Source organism: Martes martes, assembly GCF_963455335.1.
Source record: "Martes martes genome assembly, chromosome: 10".
Lineage (NCBI taxonomy): Eukaryota > Metazoa > Chordata > Mammalia > Carnivora > Mustelidae > Martes > Martes martes.
Genome location: NC_137898.1, coordinates 60,921,509 through 60,937,349, shown reverse-complemented (window position 1 = coordinate 60,937,349; position 15,841 = coordinate 60,921,509). Strand labels below are relative to the sequence as shown.

The 15,841-nt window shown below is 45.1% G+C and overlaps 1 protein-coding gene across 1 annotated transcript; it reads right to left on the bottom strand.

The window, feature by feature from the left end:
* Nucleotides 1-9,432: 9,432 nt before the first annotated feature.
* On the bottom strand, nucleotides 9,433-15,392 carry RPS3 (ribosomal protein S3). Its single transcript, XM_080815701.1, has 7 exons — nucleotides 15,274-15,392; nucleotides 13,965-14,095; nucleotides 13,430-13,523; nucleotides 12,945-13,039; nucleotides 10,856-11,043; nucleotides 10,201-10,397; nucleotides 9,433-9,507 (listed from the first exon to the last, which is right to left on the bottom strand). The coding sequence occupies exons 1-6, from the start codon at nucleotides 15,301-15,303 to the stop codon at nucleotides 10,204-10,206; spliced, it is 732 nt and encodes a 243-aa protein (XP_080671827.1). The 5' UTR covers nucleotides 15,304-15,392; the 3' UTR covers nucleotides 9,433-9,507; nucleotides 10,201-10,203.
* Between the last annotated feature and the right edge of the window lie 449 nt (nucleotides 15,393-15,841).

The following is a 15,841-nucleotide window of genomic DNA, read 5'->3' as shown; positions in this document are numbered from 1 at the left end:
AGCCCTGAGGCCAAGGCTTGCAGCAACTGCAGGCCTAGGGTAGTAGGAACCAGAGCCCCAGGCCTGAGAACCCAGCCGTCCCAGCTCTGCATCTGGACCTAGAGCCCCAATATCACCAGGGGGCCTGCGTCTCTCGTGCCATCATAAGCACCTGGGTGGCCTGAGGCTCCATGGGCAGCAACATAAAACTGCTAGAGGAGGAGGGATGAGTTCAGAGGAAAGAGGGGACAAAAGATGTCACATATTCTGTGAGGCAGAGACCCAGCAGGTTCAGGTCGTATGCCTGTGTTTCTGAGGCCCAGAGGAGCTGGCCAGGTCTCATCTGCAGCTCGCCATCATGTGCACTCAGACTGCCTTTTCAAGAGCTATAATCTACTCCTTGCATCCCCTCCAGCACAGGGCCAGCCCCATGCCCCTCCCTGTCTTCCGAAGCCCCAGGGCCCTATCTGTGGGGTCTCTCCAGCTGGGGCTAGCCCATCACAAAGGCCTGGGTCCCAGCTGAGCTGCTACCCTCTGATTATCTCAGATTAGGGAGCCTGTGACCATCTGGACACAACTGATAATGGCAGAGGGGAGGGGTGTGGTGGGGAGGCCCAGACCCTCAGAGTCTGCCTATCCCCACCGCAGGGGTAACGCCCAAGACAAAGCAAAAAAGGTGCTGTATTGTTTGACCACCTAAACAAAAGCCTAAATGGAAAAGGCAGGGGCAAATTCAGGGTAAGATTTGAGAACATGGGCACCTCACCTGGGCTGGGCACTTCCTGTATGCCAAGTAGACCACCCCATTTCCCCAACAATGACCATTCATGCTATCCCATTCACGTACCAATGCCCTTTCCTATTCTCTCTGCTTGGGCAGATCCAACACCCTACACTCCAGAGCTGACTACTCTCTCCTTATGCCCTTCCTTATCTATCTGCCCCTTTTCCCACCAGGCATATGGCCAGGCCTTTATATATGCCATCTCTAGTCTTCCCTGACATACCCATAGAATGCTTCTTGAGGCAGGAAAGGTGTCAGCTTGATTTCTCTACCCCCCAGTGCCCAGAACAGAAGCCCACCTCACCCCCACCTCAGTATGCTATACCAGTTTCCTGGATTTCTATTTTATAGAAGGTAGGTAAGGTAGGTACTATTGCCCCACTTAACAATGAGGAAACAGAGACTCAGAGCTGTGAAATGATTTGCCTACTAACATCACTGGTCTGGTGAGTGGTGGCAGAGCCAGGATTCCAGCCTGGGTCCAGCTACCTCCAAAGCCTGCTCTCTCCATGCGGCCTCACCAAGGCTCTGCTGATCTGAGAAAGCTAATCTGAGAAAACAGTGTTGAGGGTGGCACATGAGTTATTTAGAAGTAGAAAATATGGCAGTCCTCCCTTATCTGTGGGGGATACATCCCAAGAACCCCAGCATATACCTGAAATCACAGACGGTAGCAAACCCTGCACACACACTGTTTTTCCTATATATACATATATACATAGGATAAAGTTTAATTTATAAATTAGGCACAGTAATAATACATTAAAATAATTATAAAAATTATAACATACTATAATAAAAGTTATGTGAATGTGGGTTCCCTCAAGATACCTTTTTGTACTATACTTAACCTTCTTGCAATGATGTGAGTTGATAAAATGCCTACAGGATGAGATGAAATGTGGTAAATGACACAGACATCATGATGTAGCATTAGGCTGCTACTGATCTGACCTAAGTCACAAGGAGGATCGTCTGCTTCCAGAATGCGGTTGATCTCAGGTAACTGAAATTGCAGAAAGTGAAGCCACTGGTAAAGGGGTCGGGGGACTGCTGTACATCATCTCCACCCTGGGAAATCCCAGCCTCATGTGATTTGGTCCCTGCCCTTCGGGGCCTCCAGCTGGATGAGGGGGAGACATGGTTCATCTCCCTGGTGAGTGAGGCTCACAGAACACAATACAAAGGTATACCCCCATGTGTCCTAATTTCCTAGGACTGTGGGTTTGACCAAGACCATATATGCAGGGCCTCCCTGGCTTCTAGCCCACTGCTCCTCCCCGCAACTGGGCTGTCTGCTGAATGAGAGGGACTGTCACTACACAACAGGAAACCAGACCACAAGTTCTGAGTATATGACTCCTTAGCCACAGGGGTTTGCCATACTCTTCCCAGCTGAGAACACCCTTAACTCTCTGTATGCCATCAGAAGCCACTGGACCCAAACTTAGTTTTTGAGTTTCATTTTTAAGAAGTTCTATTTGTAAGGATCGATGTTTTATGACTGTTATTCTTAGTGGGCTTCTAAAAAATAATGAGAAATTTATTTACCTTCCAAAGACATAAAACTCATCTGGACTCATTAGATTCTTTTATAAATCTAAAATACATTATGAGATCATGATGAATTTATTTTTCCTGTATCTTGAAAAGCTTTGCTATTTCATCATCCTACAAATTATTTCATGTTACTCATCAGTGATTACCAAACAAGATCACGATGATAAAATGGAAGGATGGAATTGCCATCACATCGTCCTTCAGTTTCCATACTGAACTTCCCTTAAGTACTACAGATCATCTTTCAAGAAAGTACAAGAAGTCCAGAGACGTTGGCTAAGAATTCAGGGTTTTTCATTTTCCACCCATAATGACAAAAGAGAAGCAAACGGACAGAGGATCTTTCACACTTAATCAGAAAATGAATGAAATAAGAAAATGAATGCAGAGACACATGGTAGCACTCTAGTCTCTGAGGATGGGGAAATTGCTCATATAAACAAAATATTTCCTATGTGAATTTTTTTTTTAAGATTTTATTTATTTATTTGACAGACGGAGATCACAAGTAGGCAGAGAGGCAGGCAGAGAGAGAGGAGGAAGCAGGCTCCCTGCTGAGCAGAGAGCCCAATGCAGGGCTCCATCCCCGGACCCTGAGATCATGACCTGAGCCAAAGGCAGAGGCTTAACCCACTAAGCCACCCAGGCGCCCCCACATAATATCTTTTGACAAAGACCTGTACCATCCTGTTTTGTATAGTATTCATCTTTTAGGATGCCTATGCCCCCAAATTTACTTGATATAGTTTGTTACATGCCGAGGCAGTTGTGTACTAAGGTGACTGTAGGGAAACAGATACTGTAGATATTTTTAAAAATTCATTAGATTGGTCAAATTGATCCTTATACACCGAAAATCAAAAATGTTTTAAAATTATGGAGCAAAGAAAATGACTGTCCCCTCTTCAACATTATGAGCCATCAAAAATTTTTAAAGTATTCCACGTTGACAATGCAAGTGCAAAACTAAACAAAACCAAAAATCCAGAAGCAGTAAGCTAGAGCCTACTAGAGATATATTTGGAATCTGGGATCAGTAGTTATAAGATGCATACATGCCAGCTTCACACATGGTGGCTGATGAGCATTTAACTGCATTCAAGGGATGGTGTGCTTTGGGGGCATATATGTCTTCCAGGCAAGGAAAATATGAAACTGCTTGCTATTTTAATTTATATATATATATATATATGAATTATATACACAACAAGTATTTATTTTCATGACTATATGAATCACAGTTCTATTGAGATGTAATTCACATCCCATAAAACCCACCCATTTGGAGGGTATAATTCAACGTTTTTTAATATATTCAGAATGGTGCTGTTACTGCTTGCTAAAATTTTAGTATTTTCTAAGATTTTATTTATTTATTTGACATAGAGAAAGTGACACAAGCAGGGGGAGCAGGAGAGGGAGAAGCAGGCTCCCTGCTGAGCAGGTAGCCTGATGTGGGCCTCGATCCCAGGACCCTGGGATCATGACCTGAGCCGAAGGCAGTCGCTTAACAGACTGAGCCACCCAGGTGTCCCCAAATTTTAGTAATTTTAATAAATGAAATTTTAAAAAGATTTTTTATTTATTTATTTGACAGAGATCATAAGTAGGCAGAGAGAGAGAGGAGGAAGCAGGCTCCTTGCCGAGCAGAGAACCCGATGTGGGACTCGATCCCAGGACCCTGAGATCATGACCTGAGCCGAAGGCAGAGGCTTAAGCCACTGAGCCACCCAGGCGCCCCAATTTTAGTAATTTTAAATACTTGTTTGAATACTTGTAAAATTTATAAAATGGTTTTCCACTTTCCTTTTATTCTTCCTTATGTAAATTATCTGTAAAGTGACTTAAAAGGTAAGGTGTCTTGGGGCGCCTGTGTGGCTCAGTCGTTAAGCGTCTATCTTTGGCTCAGGTCATGATCCCAGGGTCCTGGGATCGAGGCCCACATCAGGCTACCTGCTCGGCAGGAAGCCTGCTTCTCCATCTCCCACTCCCCCTGTTTGTGTTCCCTCTCTTGCTGTGTCTGTCAAATAAATAAATAAAATCTTAAAAAAAAAAAAAGGTAGGGTGTCTATTAGACTCAAATGGTAAATAGCAATGGCTATTTTTCCTGTTGTACTAAGGGAAAACCATTGAGCGAAGACCCATTACCTCTGGTCTCTGATCCCTGAAGGGAAAAAGGCCCTCTTGCTGGGTCTGTGCTCTCCCTCTCCTCCCTCTAAAAAGCAAAAATATTCTTAATTAAAGGCCAGGGGAGCCCTATCCTCTCTCGGCAGTTTGGGATTCAAAAGGTCCAGCTCCTCTGGCTCACCATACAAAGGACTAGCAGGAGCAGGCCAATCATGAGGGCAGTCCCTGGCCAGCCGGTGAAGGTGGAAGGTGGGATGAACCCATAGCAGCAGCACTCCCCAATCAGTGGGCAAAGCCCCAGCTGCACTTGTATGGCTGTGCTGCTAGTACAACACAGGAATGAGCAGCAAAGGCGTGGTCTCATTTGAATTTCAGAGCCGCTGGGACTCTAGTAAAATGAGGGTTTAGAATCAGATAAGCTTTTCCCAACTGAGGGCTCCCTATTTGCTCTCAAACCAGAAATAGGGATCTTGAGATACTCTAAATATTTTCCAAAGCCTAAGAGAAATCACACATTCCCCTAAGATGTATGATATTTAACCCTAAGGTTAAAGCTGCTATAAAATGAAGTTAGTAATGGAACTGGCCCATTACAGGGATGTTGAGAAGATTAATGAAGTGTTTACAGCAAGCTTGGGCATGTAACAATTATTTTCTCACCAAGGTCATGTTGCTTATCAAGTTACACATGTAGGGGTGCCTGGGTGGCTCAGTGGGTTAAGCCTCTGCCTTCAGCTCAGGTCATGATCTCAGGGTCCTGGGATCAAGCCCCACGTGGGGCTCTCTGCTGGGTGGGGAGCCTGCTCCTCCTCTCTCCCTGCCTCTCTGCCTACTTATAATCTGTCAAATACATAAATAAAATCTTTAAAAAAAAAGTTACACATGTAGTTTCTATCAATAACAATAGGGAAATGGTTTGTTTCATAGATAAAGTAACATCAAAATCTCATGTTCCTGAAGAAGAAAAAAAAATAGTAAGAAAAACTGTCTTTAGAGGTTCAAAATGTTGACCTTCAAAGATACCTGAATGCTTTCCTGCCCTGATGTTGGCAAGCCCTAACATGAAGCAGCTACATTTATACATAGCCAACACTGGAGCTCAGAAACATTCACTAGGTGGAACATGGCGTGGTAAAAGGCCAAATTCACCACCTGTAAAATGTGGCAGTGAGACCTGACCAGCAATGCTCACTTCACACCAGAAGTAGAAAGCACAGTTTCTATGGTCAGAGCCCTTACAATTAGGATGGGTAGAACCCAATACCATGAAGTTAAGCTATTCATTCCCAAAAGGATATGCTGAAGTACTCAATGGTAACAACATCTCACATTTACTGAGGACCTCCGATGGGTCAGGCACTGTGCTATGAAATCACAGGCAGATGAGCAGAGGCTCAGAGATGTTAACTGATGTCCCCATGCTCATACTGCTAAGTTACGAACCTGGTTTTGAGCCCAGAGTCTGGCTGGAAGGCCTGGGCTCTTAACTGTCTCCAGAGATAACACACTCGATGATAAACACTACAGACAGGTATTGACGGTTAGGTCTTCTTCCAACAGCCCTGTGAGATACTGAGGACTGGAAAGATTCACCCTCAGTAGATCAGTGCTGCTGTCACATTTGAACCCAGATCTGAATGCAAAGCCTAGCTTCTCCCCATCACCTCTGAAGTCTCCTTTTCAAAGCACTCTGCAGAGAAAGGCATCCTCCGTCCTACCAAGCTTGAACATTCCCATAGCCTTTGGCTAATTTCCCAGCTAGAGGGTTGGCTGACTGGAGGTGAGGAGCAGATCCCACATGATCACCCTGCTGTGGGCTCCAGAAGGAAGATTCTGTCTAGAGGCAAACCCCCATGTCAAGACACCCTCCACCCATTGTCCTCTGATGCCACCAGTTTCTGTACTTCTCCTGGTTCTCCATCTTAACAGTGCTAGCCATGGGTTCTGGACCCTTGCTTGCCCTGTAGGCCTGTTTCCAAGTTCTCTCATTCCAGCAGCTCTTCTTTCTTTGCCTGATGGATAAGTTAATCTACCAATTTCTGCTTGAAGCCCCTGTCCTGGTGCCAGGAATCCTAATGACTAGACTTAACTCTTTAGAGCTTGGCAGCAAACTTTTGGTGACAAGCCCATGAAAGGATGTCATTTGCTTCCACATTGCCATCAGCCAGATTTCCACCAGTGGGTTCTGTGCACTGTGCAAGTCTGGGCCCCCCCTCTACTATGGAAACCAAAGGGGCTATCTTTCTCCCCACCTCAGGCAGCTGGATAGTACACAGGACAAGCCAGTCAGATATTCACACCTGGAATTTTGAAATTTAAAAGGACAGGAGGCAGTGGAAAAACTCACTTAAGTCCAAGGGAGGTGGTAACATCCTTTAAGACAACCTGCATTTCTTCATGGGCTGTAGTCAGTGCTTACCTAAGTTATGCATTTATTTCACATGGTTTTTTGAAATGGTTAAAAAAATACCCCAAAGCCTCTCCTTTCTTTACCTGAGTAATGGCTATCCAGGGGTGTTCATGTTGAAAACTCGAACTTTACATGTGCACACTAAATGGCATAGTATTCTGCAGGTCCATGCAATTCAGTAAGTTTTACTTTCCTTCCCCAAGCTCGAGCTTTGGTGCCTCCGTCCTGCTACAGCACCCCCTGGTGGGGACATTAACAGCACTTCTGAATCCAATAGACCAACTCCCAGTTTTAAGTTGACTTGAGTTGGGAATTTAAACAACCATATAACCTAATACACAAACACCTGTGCTAGTACCAGAAATTGAGGTCTTACATGACCAGAACTGCCTTCACTGGTTTCCAACACCCAGTATTCTGGATGCTCATACTAGCTGAACTACTTTCCCAACAGAAAAATCCCCTCACAACTGAACTACATTAGTCCAGAAATAAAAGAATTAAGCAGTCTAGTTCAAACACTTTTTCAGTAAAATTGCAAAACGCCATTCATTTTACCCAAAAGGGATATATAAAACCTTATGATAGCTGCCTGTATTGCATTAGGTTTGGGGTGGGTAGAGAATCATTTATTCAAGGCACTCAAATCTCACTTTACGCATGGGCAGTACTGAGGAACCAACACCAGCTTCTCCACTCAAAACCACCTCAACCCTCAGCCCTTCGAAGAAAACTTTCATCAGCCTGAAAAACTGTCACCTCAAGGTGAAGGGAAGCATGGGGAAATAAGGAACATTTACATTTTTGTATACTTGGTTCTACTTTGTAATACAGTAACTATAATACACACAGTCCACACTCCCTAGAACACTGTAAATGGTTAACACATCAGCTATGCCAGAGGCTAGAGACTTCTAAAGGGAAGTGTCTCTACTAATGGTAGGTATGTGGTTTCAGTTCCATTACCACTGACAAAAACAGTTAAGAGGTTATGGTCCAGACAGTATAAACATCAAAGGTTCTGGTAGGAGTGGGGGCAGAGATACATTTGTCATTGTGCTCCCAATGGAACTTAATCCCTATATAGTCATGTAGGATTTTCATGCCACTTTGTTCCCCATTAGTTTCACCTGAAGAAACCAGGAGGCCCCAATTTCTTTTTTTTTTTTAAACAAGATTTTATTTAACAGAGATACAGCGAGAGAGGGAATACAAACAGGGGGAGTGGGAGAGGGAGAAGCAGGCTTCCTACTGAGCAGGGAGCCCGATGCAGAGCTTGATCCCAAGACCTTGGGGTCATGACCGAAGACAGAGGCTTAACAACTGAGCCACCCAGGCACTCCAATTTCTTCTAGCTATCAATATAAAACACTTCAAATATGACAAACTATACACAATGTAAATGTTCTTTACACTTTCCTGGAGTATAATGGCTAAGAGGACAGAAGAGCTATACACTGCTTAGGAAAATCTACTTATTTCAGGCTCTTCAGAAGCAAAAGCATTAATCCCCTTTACACTTCAAAGATGCTCAGGTTGAAATGGAGAACTATGTAAAAACTACCTATAGTGTAGAATGACCTAAAATATAATGGACACGTATTTATTTTCTATGTGCAGTAAGATTTCCTTATGGGCACCTGGGTGGCTCAGTTAAGTGCCTGCCTTCGGCTCAGATTGTGATCCTGGGTTGGGGGACAGAGTCCCACCTTGGGCTCCTTGCTTGGCAAGGAGCCTGCTTCTCCTTCTGCCTGCTGCTCCCCATCCATGCTGACAAATGAATGAATCTTAAAATAAAATAAATTTCCTTATGTATTAGGAAAAGAAAACCATCTTAAATACATCCCTGGGGAACCTGGGTGGCTCAGTCGGTTAACCAGCTGCCTTCAGCTCAGGTCATGATCCCAGAGTCCTGGGATCGAATCACACTCCCTGCTCAGCCGGAAGCATGCTTTTCCCTCTCCCACTCCCCCTGCTTGTGTTGCCCCCTTCTGTCTCTCAAATAAATAAATAAATAAAAATCTTGAAAAATACACACATACACACACACACACACACAAATATATCCCTCTTGGGGCACCTGGGTGGCTCAGTGGGTTAAAGCCTCTGCCTTCAGCTCAGGTCATGATCCAGGGTCCTGGGATCGAGCCCCGCATTAGGCTCTCTGCTCAGCAGAAGACTGCTTCCCCACCCCCACCCCCGTCTGCCTACTTGTGATCTGTCAAATAAATGGATAAAATCTTTAAAAAAAATACACACACACACACACACACACACACATCCCTCTTCTAAACCTATAATGCCAAACTGAAGGTCAATTAATCGAGGTGCTGTCCTCTTAGCAATCAGCCTTCACTTTCACCAGATTTATAGGATATTACTCTGGTTAGCTCTGTTTGGGTCCTCCTGTTGCAGCTCTTGCCTCACAAGCACAGCCGAAACAAAGGATTTCAGGGAAAGCAAGCAGGGAAAATGAGGCAGACAGCCCTGAAAAAAATCAATCAAGTAATGTTCCCTTGGGGCAAAAAAATTCTCAGACCAAAAAGAGGACATACAGTCTGTTCACACCATGTATCTTTCTCAAAGATTTTATTAAAGGTCTTTATGGATTGAAATCCAGTCTCCAGATCCAGCTGCCAGAGAGACCCTGAAACCAAATAAAGCACAACAATAAGAACACAATTTTCACCTGAATACTGGGTTCTTTCATTTCCCACTTAGGATGTGCATGAAGAATATATACACACACACACAACACCCAGAAACAAACAAAAGGTGCTAGGCTTAGAAAAGGCTTGGTGTTAACTGTTTCGACTGATTAAGGGGCTGCTGAAGAACAGGTAACTAATAAGAGTTCTTGATTTTAAGCAAATAAGAGGAAACATCTTGTTTCAAACTCAGTGGTAAACATAGGAACTTCTTTAAGTTTTTTTTTTTTTTAAGATTTATTTATTTATTTATTTGACAGAGATCACAAGTAAGCAGAGAGGCAGGCAGAGAGAGAGAGGAAGAGAAGCAGGCCTCCTGATGAGCAGAGAGCCCGATGCGGAGCTCGATCCCAGGACCCTGGGATCATGACCTGAGCCGAAAGCAGAGGCTTTTAATCCACTGAGCCATCCAGGCACCCCAAACATAGGAACTTCTTAGGAGACCAGGGTATACCCCTCCCTACAGAATCCCTGGTTAAATGGGCCCCCCGCTCCAGCCTGCATTGTGAAGCGTCAACAAAGTACAGTCCGACATTTATGTATTAGTGCTTAGCCCAGTACGGGGCACACTAGTAGCAAGAAGACAAGACAAGAGGGTCCTACTCCATCCCAAAAGGCCCCTAGAGACACACCTGTTACGCTGTGGGTACTGGTTGTGGCATAGCAGGCGGCTCTGGCTTCCCACCCTTCTGTTCCGAGATGGGGGTGGTGGGCAGTATCTCATCTTTGGGTTCCACAATGCTCACATGATCCGGCAGGGGCTTCTTAGGGCCAATCTTACCACTTGGGTCCCAGGGAAGCATGATCTTCACTTTGATGCCCAGCACACCTAGAAGATGCCATAATTAGCATCTAGCTGTGGTTGTCCCAGTCCCAGCATAGGATAGGGTAGAAGGAAGACAACAGTAGGTTACTCAAGCACCCGAGTCTGGTCCCTTCTCAGACAAATGCCTCTAATCAATCAATGAACAGGACACTTTTGCAAAAGGAACACATGCACAGCACCACAGAACGTGGCACTGACAAGGACCAAGAGCAGGATGTGTCCTTTCTGACTCGTCATCGTGTCATCACTGAAGGGTACACAGGTGGCTGAGACAAGAGCAAACCAACTCTCAGATCTGACCGATCTCAGCAATTCAGTTCTTACACAGCTCATCAATAAACCCAAGTGGAGTATAAACATGCTCCACTTCTCCAAAATGAATTTCCCAGCACTAAAGTATGCACAAAAAACCACAACCATATGCTGAAGGCTCTTTGCCTCCAGAGCTCCCAGCTGCTCACCCTGTCTGAGCAGCACATGGCGCACAGCAGTGTCAACGTAGTAGTTAACAGGGTCCCCACTGTGAATCATCAGGCCATCCACAAACTTCATGGATTTAGCCCTCTGTCCTCGGAGTTTCCCAGATACCACGACCTCACAGCCTTTGGCCCCACTCTCCATGATGAACCGCAGCACACCATAGCAGGCCCTTTGGGAGAACAAGACAGATATCCACATGTTATCACAGAAGACAAGACTGTTCAATCCTATCCCACACCACCATGTTTAAAAGAGCATGAACACAAGACTCTAGTATGCACTATTTTCCATGTTCCTTTAATACAGAATGAATTTGACCAGAGCCTGTCAATTCTCTTTCGGTCCTATCGCACCTCATCTTAAGTGGATTCCTTAGGGAATATAAGCCAATTCCTTCTAACCAAGTGCTTCCCAGCCTTGGCTCCACATTACAGTCACCTCAACAAGATTAAAATAAAACAAAAACACCTGTGAAGTCGAGTCCTCACACCAGGCCAATTAAACGGGCAACTGTGGACTCAAGAATTGACTATTTTTTATTTGGGAGAGAAGGCAAGGATCTTAAGCAGGCCCCACACTTAGCACAGAACTGGACACGGGTCTCAACCTCATGACCCTTAGATCATAACCTGAACCAAAACCAAAAGTCGGACGCTTAACCGACCGAGCCACCTATGTGCCCCTAAACTGGCAATTAAATGGTGGGGGTGGTAAAACTCAGGCATAGGTTGTCCACTCCTTCTTTGCAAACACAACATTTCACAATCAGGATGGCAATCAATAAGAACCCAGAAATACCTCAGTCACTGAGTGGCCCCTTTATGGTTTACAATATATTCCTCAACCTCCAGAATTCACATTCATTAGGAACTCTACTACAGTAGGCTCCTAGCTCTCTTGACTGAGCACTGGAAAAAGATATTTCTAAGGCCTATAAAATTGACAATAAGCCTTAAAATATCATTGCCCACCCAACTCATTATTGCATACCCTAGGACATACTAAGAGCTAGCGGCCACCTTCAACAGGGAAGGAAAAGGAGGACCCACCACTCTAGGCTCCAGCTCTTTTGCATCACCTTATTTAATCACCACAAAAAGAAGTAGTGGATATAATGACTCCCATTTACAAATAGGAGATCCAAGGGCCAGAAGTTCAGTAAGCGGCTCAGGTCTCAGAACTTCCAAGTTAAACTTCAATGCACACATAAATAAAACCTTAAAAAGGAAAAAAAAAAAAAAAAAAAGGCGCCTGGGTGGCTCAGTAAGCTCAGGTCATGGTCCCAGGGTCCTGCGATCGAGCCCTGCTGAGCGGAGAGCCTGCTTCTCCCTGCCACTCTGCCTACTTGTGCTCTCAGTCAAATAAATAAATAAAATCTTAAAATAAACTTCAGTTCGTACAAAAACCACCTGGATCAAGTGGCTGGGCCACACCTCCACTTCCCGTTTTAGTGGGAGGAGACTGCGAATTTTTATTTCTAACAAGTCCTCTGATGATGGCAGTGATGCCGGCTCAGGAACCAAGCTTTTGAGGACCATGGTTCTAAGTGGTGTAAATGGCATTCAAGTCAGACAGGCAGTCTTTCTTGTACGTCCCTACCTATAGCCTTTCCTGCCACCCACCTCCCTACCAGGTCAACCTTCCTAAAGCACAGCTCTCATGTCCTTCCCCGGCTGAAAAACCTCCCCACTCTGCAGGAAGTGCCAACTAAATTTCATACACTGAGACAAAGCATTCCAATTACTTCACAACAGTGAAACTGCACAAAGAACTCCTACTGAGATCTCATCAGTAGGCCCAGCTCCAGACCCCATCCAGCTACCTCATGCCCTTTCTAGTCCACCCCTGCTCACATCACTACCTACATACTGCTTGCAGATACTCTCCTCCTCAGGACTACGTCTAATCTCTTTATAATCCCCACACTTAAGGAAGCTAACTTCAACAGGAATTCTAACCTCCCCTCTCTGGAGTTGTTTTTGTTCTATTCCCAAAGCACCAAGGAAGTACTCCCTTTACAGCACTGACCACTCTTTAAAACATAATCATTAAAAGTTTCAGGCCACTCACCTCCGCACAGCAAGGCCTCCTAGGAGCTTGTAACGCAGAGACTCTGCCTGAGCAATAGCACACAAACCTCTTGTAGCCACCTTTTCAGCATAAAGCTGTAAGAAAGAAGGCATACCCTTAAACCTGTTAATTTTCCCCAGTTTTCAATAAAAAAAACTTCACTCATCATACAAGCATGTACCACTGTAGCATCCCTCAAGTACTAAAACACTTCCACTACCCAAATGTAGCCTACACTTTGTGACATAGTCTGAATCTTTCCTTATTGTCCTTTTACCCTTAGCTCCTTCTACAGCAACACCAACTGATGAGGCAGCCAATGCACCATATATGTACCATTACTATTCCCAAGTTGAAAGCAAAAAATCCCTTCATCACCAGAAATGAGCAGAAAAGGACTATAAAAGGACTATAAAAGCTTATTAAGAGAACTTGAACAAAATACCAATCCACAGTAATCTCTGGCACAAGGCACAATCATTCACCTCTACACTGCCCTCGGGGAAACCAAACCTCTTCTGAACCACAGCAGTTAATTCTCGGATCCGTCGGCCCTTCTCACCAAGAACATTCTGTGTCCTGAGAAAAAAAAAACAGACAATTTGTAGCTCTTACAAAATTCCAAACATGGCTTTACATTTTACATATACGTAGTAAAGTGCCATTCACCTAACATACAAGATATAAATTCTGGATGACAAGAACTAGAGTTAGATTTAAAATAGTTAAGAAAATTTACATTTGCAGGCAGCCTGGTGGCTCAGGTCATGATCCCAGGGCCCTGGGGTAGAGCCCAGCATCGGGCTCCCTGCTCCACGGGGCATACACTTCTCCGTCAGTCCCTCCACCCCCGTCTGTCCCCTCACCCCGACTTGTGCTCTCTTAAATAAACAAAAATCTTAAAAAAGAAAACTTACATTTGCTAAGGCCAGTGCACTGATTGTCCCTGTAAGTTTACAGAATACACCATCCTAATATATACAGCAATTACAGGTGATAGCCAAGAAAATGAGTTTTCACCTGGTGGCCAAGATAATGATTTCTGTCCTGGTTGGTGTAACTCGGACCTCAACCCCGGAGTAGCCATCTTCAGCCAGCTCCCGAGTGAGGAACTCGTTCAGTTCAGCTTTGAAGATGCCATCAGCGACAAACTAACCAAAAGGGAAAATTCACAATTAGAACTTGGACGCAGGGTCATTTTCCTGCCTAGTCCTTCCGCCAATGCAACTCTCATCAACATTCAACACCTTGAAAAAACAACCCATCATCACTCTATTACCCTTGTTCCAACACTCATGTAGCAACCCTTCTCAGACAAATGCCTCTAGGTCGTCCTCTGGAAGTTACTTTAACCCAAGGGCCCTTAAAACCGCCACAGAACGCAGCAAGGAGTAGGGGCCACGTGGCGAAGATAATACCTCCAGTCAGACTCGTCATCCTCTCTTCATTGAAGGGTTTTTAAGACTTGTTTGTATGTACCTGCACATGCTAAACAAAAAGCGGTCCTCAAATGGCACATCCACAACTCATTCATTCATTAAGGCAGAGATGCTACCCCTGTAACTAACAAAAATAGACTGACTTAAGTAAGCAGTCTCAATTGTAGACACAACTTGGACCACCTGAAGACTGCCAGCCAGGTTATCTTGCCATAAAGTGCGCGTGTCTTACAAAGTCGGCAAGTCCTAACTCGAGTAAAGGTGCGAATTTACACGTTATCATGTCCACACAAAATGACAAGTCAGTTGCCTATTTCTAATGCATACGGATTTTTCCTCGCCCACGGAAAAGCGAAAAGTGGAAATTCGATGAAGTGCTCTTTCCAGGTCTCCTCCCTCCATTAGCCCATCAGTTTCCTTGGGGTACAGATGGAAACCGTCAGCAGCCTTCCCAAGCGAGCTCTCTGGGGTCAGAAGGCCGCACCCCGACTCGAAGCAAGCATGAGTATGCTGCTACCTCCCTTCCTAAACTCACAGTGAAATCCTGAGGAGAAACGGCTCAACCTCTCAAAGAACCGCGTTTACTGAAGCTATTCGCTGACCAAGAAATGCTCACAAGCGCTTTGTCCCGGGCAGGAGGGACACCCGATGTTCATCCCGGCTCTTCGCCTAGAAGCGGCAGCAATCAATCACTCCTTTCCGCCGCCAAACTGAGCTCGCCAGGCTCCGGCCCCGCGTTCAATCCACCGCCATCCGCGGCCCGCGGGAATGCCACGCGGCCCAGGCCGCTTCTCGAAGCAGGGCATGGAGCTGCGGGTCTCGCGACGGCGTATCCACAAACCCCGACCCGCGCGGCGCCAGTTCCCCGGACCTGGGCCCCAGGGTCTCACCTTCCTCTTCTTCGAAATCTGCACCGCCATCTTGTCGCCGCGCGCCCCGGAAAGAAAAGGAAGTAGTTCGCGGGCGGAAGTAGGTATAAAGAGCGCGAGCGACGAGTAAGAACGGCGCGACGTCGACGCCTGTACGTGCTCCTGGGAATTGTAGTTTTTAGGAAGGCATTAAAGGAAAAAAGGAGGGTAATGGAGACACCTATAGGCAGAAACAGGAAAGGGAGACGCTCAATCGGAACTTCAGAATTGCAAGGAAACCTAGAGTTCAGTTCTTATTAGCTTAAAAGTGAGAACGTGAGGCACAGAGATGGAAATTCCAGGTATAAGCTCACACAGTAACAGCATGGAACTCTGGTCCCTACCCTCTGCACTCAATGAAATTCGTTTAGGTCCAGCCCTTCTAATCTGTATCCATTTCCTCTCTTCCAAATGATGGCAATATTAATACCTAATATTTATTAAATATTCTAGGCACTGTTCTATGCCTTTATATTATGAACTCATTTACCTCTACCTTTCATAAAGTAAAATATGTAACGGAAGTCACGAAGTAGTGGTTCATGGATTC